The sequence below is a fragment of the Gopherus evgoodei genome, chromosome 5, assembly GCF_007399415.2.
Source record: "Gopherus evgoodei ecotype Sinaloan lineage chromosome 5, rGopEvg1_v1.p, whole genome shotgun sequence".
Taxonomy (NCBI): domain Eukaryota; kingdom Metazoa; phylum Chordata; order Testudines; family Testudinidae; genus Gopherus; species Gopherus evgoodei.
Genome location: NC_044326.1, coordinates 101,023,712 through 101,038,835, shown reverse-complemented (window position 1 = coordinate 101,038,835; position 15,124 = coordinate 101,023,712). Strand labels below are relative to the sequence as shown.

Sequence of the window (15,124 nt, the reverse complement as noted above, 5' to 3'; positions counted from 1 at the left end):
TGTTGGAGCTATCTTCAGTCTGTGTCTTGACCCTTGCGTTATTTTGAGCTTTCAATAACATCTACTTTAGAATAATGTTACTGCATAATTAAAGCTAGGGGTCAAATGCTACATTCTTTAGTGCAAAACTCAGGAAGTGAGTTACTAGATCATGTAACTACATATTAATTTCTAATTTAGTCCAGTTAGGTAAGCACAGAGAAGAATGGTATTCATGATAGTCTACTTCAAACTGTTGCAGATAGTAAAAAGTCAACAAAAATTTAAGACAGCTAGTGATTTAACACAATGTATAGCATTTATATACTGTAGCCTTCAAAGTATAATAACCCACATAGGATACAGTTACAGTTTAGTTTTATGGGCTTATTTTATTTTGCTTTGTTCCTTACTTCTCTCACTGAGGCTCTTGGTCAGTTTTGGGGTTTTAGCTAGATCTCAAAAGATCTTTTGATCTTGTAGGTAATAGCACAGTCTACTGTAAACAGAGAAGGTGGTCCTATGTTTTAACAGTATACAGAGCCCTCAAAAACTATTTAATGCCTAGGAAGAGATTAAATATTTGCTACGTTTAAGCTTCTTCAGTCAAAAAAAATCTGCACTGTTTCCAAAGTCTTGTTGTAGATAGCTTATTTTAAAAGTTCAAGTTTATCATATCCACTTGATGCTGAAGGTGGATGTTCTTGGCATAGCATTTCATAGCCAGGAATCAAGAGTTCAAAGCAAAATATTCTTTTTTTTTTTTTGTATGGCTGACTCTTTGGTACTGGAGTTAGATAAGAGAATATCAGTTTTAAGTATTGTTACATGAAAATCAGGCAGACAGATTAAAGGACTTGAATGTTTACATACAAAACATGTATGCAACATGTGGATTTTTATACCTTCTTTTTAAAAAGTGGCCTTTTATATTTGCCTATTACGTGTTCAGAGCTTTCCTAAACAGCAGTAGAATGAAATCAGTCAGGTCAGTTTCATTGCTGCTATTTAGAACCCAAAGGACTCAGCAAGGCTGACAAGAACCATGACCATTTCACTCTGCTGCTGCTTGGGAAGCTATGATCACAGCAGACACTGTCTAGAGCTATTCACAGGGAAAGAGGATCCAAAACAAACAGAAGCCAAGGGATGATTGTGGTAGTGTCTTCCAGCAGCCAGGAACTGGGAGGAGGGCGAAGGATGTAGTGGACTCTCACTGCAACAGGCAGGGACTCAAGTAAGAGAAGACAGGGTATGACGAGTCAGGTTATCTGACTTTTTCAGAGGAAAATACAAAAGATGACTGAGCAAACTGCAGACAGAACACTGACGGAAAAATCAACACCCTCCTACTTTACAGCAGCCTAGCTTTAGGCTACTGCAGGGGTTCTTAAACTGGAGGTCACAAGCTGTCACCCTCCAGCCCAAACCCACTTTGCCTCCAGCATTTCTAATGGTGTTAAATATGAATTAAAAACACTTTATATAAGAGGGGTCACACTCAGAGGCTCACTATGTGAAAGGGGTCATCAGTACAAAAGTTTGAGATCCACTGGGCTACTGCAACTGTCCAGAGACTAGATCTAGTTTGTTACCACAGTCAGTCTCTCTTATCAGCCTCTGGCTAATACACATCTGGTAATTTTTTCCAGCCTTGATGGCTGTGTGGTCTTTCACTAAACTTAGCTCTATGAAAAAGGAAAAGCTTGAACACCCATGTACCATGCCCTCGCTTTTCACTCTCAGAGTAAGACCTTTCTCACAGCTATCATTCTGAACTTATGGACATCAGTGAGACTGTCAAAGATAGTGTCCACTTCATACTGCTGCCAGCTGCAAATAGAGCAGGTAAACAGCATGAAGTGGACAGCACTGTAGTTATGCATTAGGGAGGTGGGGAGGGGTAAAATAGCAAAGGCTCATTCTACTCCCCTTTAAAGCAGCCAGGATCATCTGTAGACAACACTCTTGCCTCAGCAGCTAGTGATGTAGAGGTTCATAGTTTCAGACACTCACTGGTCAGAGTTCAACAGCAAGAACCACATATGGCAGCAGTCATTCAAAAGGGAACTGGCTGTTGCCTCAATGGTGATGATCTACCACAACCAGTATTTTAAAAATTGAACAGTAAGCACCATCAATATATTTCCACCATGCTAGCAAGGTGCCTCACAAATAAAATTTAAGAAAATACAGTCCAAACAATGAAACATACTAATTAACTACTCGATAAAGTCTGTGTAATTCCTGAACATTCAAATTACTATTATAAAAAGAACAGCTTCTTCATAGTTCTCATTTGACTAGTCATACTAAAATATTAACACACTTAAGCCAATAAATAAAATAAAAAAATAAATAAATGCAAAGCCTTTTCCTCTTAAATGTGACTATGCTCAGACAATGAACAGTAAAAAAAAAAAAAAAAATAGGATTATGGTGGTGTGGTGTATATTTATGGTCTCTCAGAAGACTTCCACATCACTTCTGCTCACTAAATAAGCAGATATTTTTTCTAACTGCAAGACCTGTAAAATTCAATGTGAAAGCAAAGCACGTTCTCAACACTTAAAGGGAGTAAAGGCCATCCTGAAATTGGAACTTTTTTGACAATACAGCAGCCAGAAAAAAATCCAGTTCATTCCCTGATAGCACTGCAGAGTCAATATTGCTGGGGCGGGAGGGGGAGAAGGCTAGTAAACTTTTGTCTGCAAAGAAGCTGACAGAATACACAGACTGAGTAAAAAGAACAGGAGTACTTGTGGCACCTTAGAGACTAACAAATTTATTTCAGCCCCAGTCCTTTACACATTGTTTTTCAAACACACACCAGTCATTCAAGTGAACACTGCTACTAATGTAAGTAAAGTTACTCAGTCATCCTGTAAATTTACATGCACGTAAGTTTTTATATGGCAACTTCTGAATGTATGATTTACTGCTGCCCAAAGCGATGTACTCCAGTACTACATAAGCTTTCACTTCCAACTCTGACACCCAAAAGCAATATATAGCCCAACTTCAAACTTGCAGCTAATGAAAAATTTTCAGTGACCTCCTCCTATGCTTTTATATAAAGCAGATCAGCATACGTGATTGTGCATTCCATGCTCTTGAAGTTCTAGTGCTTTAAAACCACTGACACTGTTAAGGTTCTGCATTAGAATGCAAGTTTGACAAAACAGGAATATATACACCTCTACCTCGATATAACACTCTCCTCGGAGCCAAAAATCTTACCGCATTATAGGTGAAAACGCATTATATCGAACTGGCTTTGATACACTGGAGTGCGCAGCCCCGACCCCCAGAGCACCGCTTTACGGTATTATATCCAAATTCGTGTTACATCAGATCACATTATATTGAGGTAGAGGTCTATATATAGCCTTTAAATATATGTTGGAAATGGAAGTGAAAGCCTTACAGAACTCTAGAATATGGGAAGATGACGAGGAATGTAGACGTCTCTCCCTTTAACATTATTTTCATGCCTATGAATGTTTTGGGTGGATGGGGTATATCCTGCTGCAACCTTAACTGTCACTAAATGTAGTTCTGTTTATTAATTTCCTTATTTTGCCTTTAAAAACTAAATACAACTTTGCTATATCTCATTGGATAACACCCCAGAATCAGAAGAGCTGCACCTCCATGGGAATTAGTTGGAGAATCTGCGATGCTGAAATTGCTCCTGTGAAAACCCTCCTGAAGAGGAAGAGCTGTGGCATGTCACACATAGGTCGTGCTTCCATAACTTTTTATCCCTATTTAAAAGCAAGTGTACAAAGAAAGACCCTCTATGTTTAGCACAGATGACAACCTATCTGCTACAGGAACTTCCATGAAGAATTCCATGTAACATCAGACTCAGAGAAGCTCTTCCTTTTCCTTCTCATATTCTGGGGTTCATGGCCTTAGTCAATAATAAGGGTAGTTAACTGCCTGGGAATTTAAAAAGTTGAAAGATTTGAGTTCCTGTTGTCCTCTTTCCCAGCTAAGGGAAATTTCTCCTGAGCTATAAGGGTAGTTGATGAGTTTCTCTCCCCCTGCTCACCTTCAATTCTACCCTAAATGAAAATTCAGCAGGCTTGCTTTAATGCAATTATTTTCCATCGTGGTAAAAATGTTACAGAATACACTATAGGCAAACACTACTTCCATATAATGGATATTCTAGAAAACAGCATATGAGGAGCAAATAATATGGCCAAAGGACAGATCCCAAAGTATTTGAAATTTCTTTTAAAAGGGGTACAAAGGAAAGTAAGGGACCAGGAGAATTGCCAGAGAAGGAGATACATGAACCATCTGTATCAATAGTTTCAAACCACCACGCACAATTCAAATAGCACTCCAAGTTTATATTTTGTTTTGATTTTTGCCATTCAATGTTTTGGTTTTTTTTAAAAAGAGATAAGCTCCCATTAAACACAACTGTAATCTGTGTTGCAGCTAACCACTGCACTATAACGTCCAATAAATAACTACTCAATTAGGGAAATCAGAATTGAAAATATTGTTTACTAATCCACATAGCATGGTGATAGGTGCATTTTAAATACCTGCACCTTAGTGCTCAGGGAAAGTATCATTAACAGCAGTGGAGTCTGGTCCTATACTCGTAATGCAGGCACAGCAGTCACCCAGAAGTACAGGCTTGCCCACTACCCACCTTGCCATATACCTCAATTGCCTGAACTAGAATGACAATATTGAATGGTTAGGGAACAACTATCTTCCAACATTGGCTGAGATGGTCAAGTAAATAAGTTAATTTATGCCAGTTAAGGTAGAAGGCTGCATAGCGTGGAACATATGAGAACTGAGACTACTGAATCTTGCCCTGTCACAGCCACCATATAGTAAGTAGTAAAGTCTTCTAAACTTATTTGAATTTAAGATACCTAGAGGGGAAATATTTCATTAAGATGAATCTTCTAGACTAAGTTCCCATTGACTTCAATTTTCACCCCAGGCCTTTTTATATTCCCTATAATATTAAGCACTCATTTTTTTTTAATGTCCCTCCTTCCCTCCTCCCTTTCAGTTTATTAGTTTCTGGTCCCTTTTACTTCCACCTTTACTCTATTTTCTTTTCATTTAAACTGTGCACTGCACCTTAAATCCACAAAGAATAAGGGTTTTACCTTGTTTCAGGAGCAAGGGAATCCAAGGAAGATTAAATCTGTACCTGAGTTGCTCCTTTGTATAAAAACTTAGTGGGTATCAGCAAGCAGAATCTGTCACTGTCATAATGCTCCTGCTGGCACCAAGTTGGAAAAGATGTGTGTGCAGAAAGAGCTAGGCATGTTATTCTGCTGAATTGGAGGAGTTCTGTGTGAAGGATAAGGAAATAGGATAAAAGGAGAGGCAGACTCTTGCTTCTTCTTGTCCTGCTTTCCTCCCTCCATCACTGGATCTATATACTCTGAGCCCTCAGCAGTAGAAAAGGGGCAATTGCATTTGTTTCACTGTTAGTGTTGAAGCAAGCTCACTAGTGAAGCACCATGTACAGAAGTGTGATCTGAGAGGACAGGGAGGCAAAAGCACAGACTTGGGAGGGAGACAGTAAAAAGAGGACTGGGAGAATCCAATACAAGTAGGAAGGACTGAGTCTAACAGGGAGAGATAGTGATTTAGGACCATGTTCCGTCTTCACGCTCCCTTGGCCAATTGGACTATTTTCAATCATTTCACATTTAAACTTTGAAGACACAAATAAACAGTCTATATATTTTGAGAGTTTATATAGTTTCAAACTTTAAAAATTCGGGATCAACCTAATATGAAAAACCACCATACCAAATTAGGGCTTTACAAGTAATTTAAATAACCAATATAATTTTCAAGAAAATTAATACTGTCAAGTAACATACCTTTGAAGATTAAGGGTAATTTTTTATTAATACTTGCCCATGTTTTTCAACACTGGATGCTTTAAAGTTATGCTCAAATCCATACTGAGGCCAGGTCTACAATATAAGTTTCTGCTGGGATACTTAGGTCAGTCAGGGATATGAAGAGGTGGCATGTTTCTCTCCTGGGAGTAATTTTATTATACCAGTACAAAGTGCAGGTCTGCCAGTATAGCTGCATCAATATTAGAAGCACTTCATAAGTACAGTATAACACACTAACTAAACCAGCAGAGTGTTCCAAGGTAGACATGAACTAAGTTACATAAAGTGGTCCAATTTTCAAGCTTCTATGATTTAGTCATAATGGTGTGTCTAAAAACATATGAACCTAACTTCAGGTACTCATTCCAAAAAAAAACTCTTGGCCATTGTTAAAGCATCAGAGTCCTGTGCATCTTATAGACTAACAGACATATTGGAGCATGAGCTTTCATGGGTGAATACACGCATTCCGACGAAGTGGGTATTCACCCACAAAAGCTCATGCTCCAATACGTCTGTTAGTCTATAAGATGCCACAGGACTCTTTGCTGCTTTTTAACAGATACCAGACTAACACGGCTACCTTCTGATACTTGCTATTGTTGTATTCTCTTATTTTAACTTCAGGACTTCTAATAAGTACAGATTTGGTTTAAGTAAAAGCATGCTTCATCTGACATTTTCTGCAATTAAATTAAATCTAAAGCTTTCATCCTTGCAGAGTCTTTTGAATCTAGAACATCTAAAAGGAAACAGCAACGAGTGAAGGTAAGACAGACAAGAATCTAAAGCAAGAACTTCAGCTGCAACTGTGTTCATTCACAAACTATTTTGTGACAGAAAAAGTGTGCTTATCAAGAGGAGTTCCCAAAAGCAGTACTACTAGCAGCAATTCCTTCTTTTAGTTTTACATCCAGTGACTGTCATTTATCAGGAGGTCTGCTCAAGTTTTCCACATTCTTGATCTCATTTCTCTTTGAATTTGTTCCTAAAACAGGATGCACAATTCAAAGATTATAAACAGGTGGCAGAAAGAAGGTAAATATATTAAACAATGAATTAGTTTACTTGATTTTACTTTTTATGAAGAAAAGGCATTTTAAAATATGAATAAGTTTTAAAAGCCTCATTTTTCTGGGTTGCAATTAATTTTTTATGCAAAGTGAACAGTATAAAGCATATCCCAAGACTGCTGAAAACATGCATGCTTAGCACATAAACATTTCACATTGTCATGTCCTATTAAACAGTATTCACTATGAAGTTTTATTTTTCAATTGTGTCAAACAGTAAGTTGCTCCTAAATTAATCTTCACAGGGAACCTAAAATATTAGAGAAGAAAAATTTTCTAAGTCAATAGGCAAGTAGAGTTACAAAATAAACTTGTTTAGATTTATAAAACAAAATATTTTCCATTTCTAGGCTATGAACTTGCAACAGGTTCTGCATGGAACTCACTGATTCTGCCCATCAGGGGCTAGTGCTGGTGCCTGATTTAAAGATAGATATTGGTCACTTTCACTTCTGGTGACTGCAAACAGAGAAATGGAATTATACTACTAGCACTGGGAGTACTAAGCTGAAGCATGGATGTGAGAATTTAAGATTGTAAAGGTACTGAAAAACAAGGTTAAAAAGACAAGAGAGATTAGGAGCTGTATATGCTTAGAACTTTGCAAATTAAGTAATTAAACTGGCCTGAATATTTTCATGGTCTATTTTAAACTTTGGGGGAGTGGGGGTAGGGGTATGTGTGTGTGTGTGGAAGAAGGCATGATCAACTTAATGCTTCTGAAAAACGTTGGTTTGAAAGCACTGGAGACCTAAAATCTTATCTATCCACAGGGCAAAAACAGAACAGGTATGCTTCCCTCATTCCACTTTGCCAATGTGATCAGGTACTGTTCTTCAGTCTCAGTGGCGGTTTAGCTAACCCATCTGATAAGACTGAAAGGAAAAATTCTTATGGTGATATTCATAATGTGGACATTAATCCACTTAGACTTCAAAGACCACTACAAAGTTCACAGAGGCTACCTGAGAGCCATGACTTAGCTACTATTGACTTGGGAAAGTTTCAAACCAATGACTTAGTGGTAAAAATGCCAGTATTCCACTACAAATACTGTATTGAGTCACTATCTTTACTTAGTTTTTTTCCCTTCATTTTAATTGTTTAGATGAAATTAACCTCTTTTGCAGCTAGACCTCCCCTCCAAGGATATACACTCCTAAAGATCTTTGTGTAAGTTGCTTTACAACACTATGATTATTAATGTTCCTGCTGTGGATAAAAAGCTTTCAACAGCATCAAAGAGTCCTGTGGCACCTTATAGACTAATAGACATTTTGGAGCATGAGCTTTTGTGGGTGAATATTCACTTCATCGGATGCATCCGACAAAGTGAGTATTCACCCACGAAAACTCATGCGCCAAAATGTCTATTAGTCTATAAGGTGCCACAGGACTCTTTGATGCTTTTACAGATCCAGACTAACACGCTACCCCTCTGATACTTTCCACAGCATGTTGAACACATTTTTGTATTGCAAGAGGCACCGATAGCAGAAATGAATACTGCATTGCTGAGCTAGTGATTTCTCTCAGTTACTCAATTTCTATGATTTTCCAAAAAAAATTAAAGCCCCACCCCTTAAAAAGTTACTTCTACACAGAGTATGGATTCCCTAGTTTTTTTAAATACCTACTGAATAGTTATGATTCTGTCTCCCCTTATACTGTGAAAGAGTGATAATTCCGTAAGTAGTTATGTGAATTTAGTGCAATCCATGCATATGTAAGTGGGATAGATTCATTTTGGCTTAACATTTTCCTACATGATCTTGTGAGACACAGGCCAGGATCTAATGCAAGATGGCAATTCTTAAAGTCTACCTAGTCCACTATCCTGACAGTGGCGAGTACCAGATACTGCAGAGTTCTTGTAACTCCTCTGAAGTATGGAGATGTGGGATAATCTACCGCCCACCCCTCATAGACTTTAGTATTTATTATCTGAGGCCCTATCCCTTCAAAAATATTAATTATAGCTCTGGATATTTTTATATCCATAACTATATTTTGAAATGAAGATTTATGTGAGCTGTGGGAACAGGAAGTTACATTTTTTTCCATGACAATTTTGGAAGTTATGGGAGCAAACCATGGGATCAACAAGCATGATGCGACAAGAAAAAGCATATTTTTTCCTGTCTGTAAGTGCTTTAGGCTCTTTGGATGAAAGGCACTATAAAAACACAACATGGTTTTCTTTTTACCTTTTAAATGCTTCAGCAGGATTTCTCTCACATTCCCCAGGTTGAAAGAGACTTTGAACTGCAGGATCTCTTAGTTGTCTTCATATCCCTGGATGAGTCCACTGCGGCAGATCTGGGTAACTAAACCTCTAATAAACCCTCCCACACACAGTGTGTCAGAGTCTTGAGCCCTGCAGAAGTGGAAAGCTAGAGCTTGGCGATGCAAACCTCTTTGTAGGCTTGCAGGTGAGCTTGGCCACAATAATTCAGTACTGAGGGCTGTCTTCCCACTACCAGGCCTCCTACTAACAACACACACCCAGGCAGTTCCTTTCCCCGAGACAACACCAGCATTATTCCCAGAATTTGCTACAAGAGATGGTTGTTGGCAGCAGTGTTGCTGCAGTTAGCTTTTCCTGAAGGCAGTGCTGAAGCTTGTGGAAAACCCACTCCCTACAGTAAAACTGCTTCCCTGCAGCAAACATCGTTTGAGCCATTTTGTAGACCTTGTCCTTGGGATTCGTCATAAGCATCAATACACCTTCAACATCTAAAGTCTGGATATAAGGATCCATCTGCCACAGGGTGACGATATGAGTTAACCCTTCTTGTAAAAGAATAGCCTCTTTATAAGACAATCAGACTCATTCCATTCAGATGCTTTATCATGATCAGAGTGTAGCGTGTTCAACTGCTTATGCAATGAAGCGACGCTTGGTATCAAAGGCTCAATAATATTTCTCACATGGTTCAAAAAGTAACAATTCCATGACTACAGCTGTAGTTTAAACAGCTGTGCACGTTCCCAGAGTACAGAGGAGACAATGCATCTAGAGAAATAAAGTTTTTTTTCAGTATGTACTAGATGCCTCTCAATTCAAAACATTAATCTCTCCGGATTCACATCGAAAAAACCTGTCCACAGTAAAATATAGCTTCCGGGGATCTACAACAAAAGAAAATTTTTCTTCAAAAAGTAAAATTTATATTGCGAACATGCAGCTCTGTACCACTTGTTGTGAAGTGGTCTGCACAAATACTAAACATTGCAGGCTTCACACATCTGGGCAAGCACCAGGAAAGTGCTTCAAATTGTGATCTCTTATGTAGCAGAGCTGATGGGAAAATGTTAACACCTCCTTAATGTAGGACAAGTGCTTTCTTCCAGATCCTGAATTCTTCCTCAACTCATTCTCAGAGATCTCAATTGCAAGATTTCAAAATAAAGTTCTTCTCTAGACCTATAAATAAAGAACAAGACAATGATTGTAACTCCAGATGCAAATATCACATCACGATTTTCCATACATCTGCTAAAACCAAGAATTCATATATTCCTCATTTGTGCCAATTTCTGAAAGTCTTAAAGTTAGTCTCAAACTTACTGAGGAGAAATAATTTTAGTCAAGATTCTTGTATTTCTGTTATGGGTGTGAGCTTCAGTCAGCCACATTCACATCCTTTGATTGGTTTAAATTTACCTCAAAATCATAGAAGGAAAGTAGCCTCCCACTAATCCTAAGAAGGAGACACATGCACCCTATTATCCTGAACATCCTTCCTTACCAACATTTTCTTGTTACTTGCTTTTTTCTACTGCCAGGTGCATTTTTACACACCAGTGCTGTCCACAGCTCTCTTTACACACTTCTTTGTTCATTATTTGTATGCATTAGGGCACACAGCAGCCTCTTGGAGTCCCATTTTAATACATCCACCATTAACACCCTATTGTTTATTTTTATGGAGCACATTTCTGTTATCTGTACTATCCCCCTGGCTGGGTTCAGTCTTCGTTCTTTTTTTTGATTCTTCGCTTTAGGTCCCAGTGCGGGATTTACATTTCAGCTGACACAGAGGCAGGACTAAAAAGTCACTTCACCAGGTCCTACTGGTCGAGCTACATTTTTACACCAGCACTGTCGAAATGAGCAGCTGTGAGCGCTTCCCCATCTGCTTCTCATACACACCACACTGGAGACACACGCCCTGTCCCTCCCCCCGGCCCCACGCAGCAGAGCCCACAGCGCCCGGCACAAAGATCCCAGCCAGCAGCAGCCCCGCGCCCCTCCTCCTTCCCGGGTGTGTGCAGCTTTTCCAAGCCCCTGGGCCCTCTGAAACTCCCCGGCCGGCCCCTATCCCGGGCTCGCACCGCTCAACGCCTCCTCCCTCCCCCGTCCCTGTCGCCCTGTCGGGGGCAGCCGCCCGGCTCGAGCAGCAGACACAGGCTCAGCCCCCGCTCGCTCTGTCGCAGGCTCGGACGAAAGCAGCGGCGCCGACTGCAGCAGCAGCAGGAGCAGCCGCCGCCAGGCTCCCCCAGCCCGGCTACTGGGAAAGCGGCCTCCGCAGCTGCTCGGTTACCTTCCCCGGCCACCTCCGCTCCCCGCCGGCCCCTGCTCCCGAACGGCGCGACTCTGCCCAGTCCCCTGCCTGGCTCTCGCTCCCGAGCTCCGAAGTCCGTGACTGTCTCAGCCCGTCTGGTCTGCTCGGCTGCTCCCCGCCCCGCCACAGCCCCTGCGCTCGGGGCCACGCCCCTTCTCCTCTCGGCCACGCCTCTTCCCCCTCCTCTCGGCGGCACCGACTCCGCCACCCGCGCGTGCGGGGACGGTTGGGGAGGGGGCGTGGTGGGACAGATGCTGCATGACATCTGGGAAAAGAAATAGTTCGCGGCGCAGGGAGATGAGTTGCGTAGTGTATCACCTTCCACTGCCTCATCACACCCGCCCCCCCCGCCGGGGGCATTGTCCTGCAGCGTGCGTCGCCTTCCCTCCGCCCCCTACTATCGGCAACAGCCAGGGAGCTCAGTTCCGCCCCCTATCGCGTGATCGCAGGGGTAGCAGCAACTCGTCGGACACCCCGGTGGCAGGTGGGGCTGGCTCCCCCCATGCACCCAGCGGCGGTTCACAGGCGGCAGCCCTTCGCCTCAGCAGTCGTTCCCGCCCGACAGCTCTTGCGTGGCCGGCACCTGCTGCTGGGGGAGGGGGAATTACAGGAGTCCCCCCTCGCACCAGCCCTTTATTTGTGGGGAGGGTCACAGCCTCATTTTACAGTTAGTAAATACCAAATGTGGCTCCCCTGCACTGCTATTGCTGAAATTTTGCAAGAGAAATATTCATGCACCTGAGCAGGCACTGCATGAGGAAAGCCCGCACCCGCAGCACTTTAATGGGCCCTACATTGTTAAGTCACAAGGAGCACCCCACCTTCAGGCCTGCTGACCCTGCCGGCACCATCACCAGGATTTTGTGTAGTGGCACAGGGTTTAATAAAGGCTCCACCTGCCACCCTGCACTGCCTTCCACAGGTATATGTGCTGGAGGTGTTCCTGCACCCCCTGGCTTGAAGTGGTTTCCATTACATACAGAGTTTACAGTTTGGTTCAATGGCTCTCAGCACCCCTGCTATACAAATTCTTCCAGCATCCCTACCCATGGGAGGTGTGGCAGGCTAGAAAGCCTCCTAAAGCTAGCTTTGCTTAGAGCCCCTTCTCTTGTCCAGCTGAAGAGGCCCTGCAGGTGGCAGCCGCTCAGAGTTGGAGGCTCTGCTCCCTGTGCCTGTTCTCAGTCTGTTTACATGGATCTACAAACCACTACCCAAAACTGTTAGTTGCCAGAAACACACAGTTCACAGCAAAATACAAAAAAAAAGATTAAACAGAAAGCTCAAAAAACAGCAATTCTAACCACAGAGATGCAGAAATAATGCATTTAGATTTGCTATTTCTCTTGAATTCCTTTTTGTTTAATTAAACTCATACCTGATAAGCTCACTCGCTCCTGCCACTCCATTGCCTTTTCTCATTTTGCACTGAGTTGTCCCATTTCAGACACCAAATTTCATTTCGCTGACAGAAAGTGCAGCCTTGCCAAGCCAACTCTCACAAATTACTTGCAGTAATGTGATTTTGGACAGTTTTCCCTTGCTGCTCATGATTCATTTAAGCCAAAATCATAGCTTTTCCAAGTCTGCTGCTGCTAGGAGGGATGATATGCTGTCATTCAGCAGAGCCAAAGACACACTTTATAGGGCGTGGAAGATTACCACCTGCTCACCACACTCTCTGTCTCATTCACAGGGCACAGTAAGGGGAGTCAGAGCAAGAGAAAAGCACTACTGCCAGCCTCCTATATAGGGGCAGAAGATGACTTGCCATCTGGAGTCGCTCTAAGGAGTGAGGATAAGGCAGTGCAACACACTTCCAAGGACATTTCTTCCGTGCTTCAGGCTGAACATGCCACAAAGCAGGACAGTGACAAAAAAGAGGAGTAATGAGGGAATAGGGTGACAAGGAGTAAATCAACCATGGAGAGAACAGGAGGTATTGATTACAGGGGACAGAGGTACTACAGAAGAAGCTGGTAGAGTGACAAAAGGGAGGAGAGAAAGAGCTCTTTCCTCCTCGTTCAGGACAGGTGGGGTTCAGGAAAGAAAGGAAGTGCCTCTCACACCAGCAGAAAGGAAGGGAGTGTGGAACTCAGTCCCCCATTTTTGTGTATAATTTCAGATTGAATTTTCAACATGATGCACACACAATTTGGATATAGAGAGAAGGGGGCTGCATTTCACCACCAAGTTCAAAAATAGACAAGCATGTTATGTTTGCTCCATCATGATTTTCTGACCTCTTGTAGTTGGTTGCATTGTTTATGGGAGGTTTTCCAGTGTTTTCAGTGGATTGCGGATCAAATCCTATACCAGTGGTCCCCAACCTTTTCCGGGTGGCGGGCACCAGACGACAAGCCACCAAGGACCGTGGCTGGTGGACAAACATCCACCAAGAAGTGGCAACATCAGGAGGCGGCGCCACCGAAAAGCCACCAAAAATCAGCGGTATTTCGGCAGTGACGCCTCTTGATGATGCCACTTATCGGTGGCATTTCAGCAGATGCTTGTCCGACGGCCAGTACGCAGGCGCACATAGATGCCCCGGCAGGTGCCATAGCGCCTGCGGGCACCACGTTGGGGACCCCTGCCCTATACAATCACCACACATAGTACTAGTATGCACCTGTGACTTTTCCCATGTCAGGATAGGGTAGTATATGCAGACATCCAAATCCACTTAGCATTGCAATGGTCAGCACCTCACTATCTAACTTGTAGGCACCTAGAAAATCATTGGAATAACATTGGTATCCACAAAGCCTGAGTTAGACAGTTAAGCTCCCTATTCAATGCATGGGGAGAGGCACCTAAGAATGGGATTCACAAAAGCCAGCACAGCAACTGAGGAGCTGCCTAAACTAGCCACTGAGAGATACTGATAAGAAGCATTGTAAGTCCCACCCCCTTAGGAAATTTGGTGCCTAAGTCTAGGCTACAAGGAGGCTCCGATCTCTGCTTGTGATCCACACTTTGGAAGCCTTCTCCTAAGCTGTTTCTTGAAAGGAATGAGTTAGGCACCTGTTTAACACTACACAAAATGGCCATGAGGAGGAAGAGGACCTCCCTTTTAAACTTTAGCCCAGTGGTTTGGATACTCACCCTGGATAGGAGACCCTAGTTCAATATCTGCTTTTCCTAATATGGAGAAGGGATTTGAACAGGGGTTTGTTTCCCACCTATCGGGTGAATACTCTAACCACTGGACTGTACAGTGATTTTTACTCATTCTAGCCCAATTAATATTTAATTAAATTAAAGTCAAATGGCTTCAACAAGAGAGAGAGACCAACATTAGAATATCCTGTAGTCCAGTGGTTAGAGCATTCACCTGAGACATGGGCCACACCCACTCAGATCCTTTCTTTACATCAAGCAGAGAAGGGAATTGAACAAGGGTCTTTGTGGGTGAGTACCCTAACCATTGGGCTAAAGGTTATAAGGGAGGCCTTCCAGCCCACCACTGGCCATTTTGTATGGAGATAGATATGCATGGAGCACAGCAAGTGGCTTAGGCCCCATGGGAAAAGACAGGTGTTGCAATGCCTATCTACCCCCCAACTTTGTGGATTGTGCTGGGACTTAGGTATGAGATAGACCT

General features: G+C 42.3%; 1 protein-coding gene across 1 annotated transcript in view; it reads right to left on the bottom strand.

Moving 5' to 3' along the window:
- Positions 1 to 11,625, bottom strand: part of ANKRD50 (ankyrin repeat domain 50) — a 49,301-nt gene extending 37,676 nt beyond the window's left edge. The window contains 5 exon segments of the mRNA XM_030564194.1: positions 9,163 to 9,238; positions 9,241 to 9,522; positions 9,525 to 9,551; positions 9,554 to 10,382; positions 11,503 to 11,625. Coding sequence (XP_030420054.1) covers positions 9,163 to 9,238; positions 9,241 to 9,522; positions 9,525 to 9,551; positions 9,554 to 9,716 — 548 coding nt within the window. The 5' untranslated portion in view covers positions 9,717 to 10,382; positions 11,503 to 11,625.
- Between the last annotated feature and the right edge of the window lie 3,499 nt (positions 11,626 to 15,124).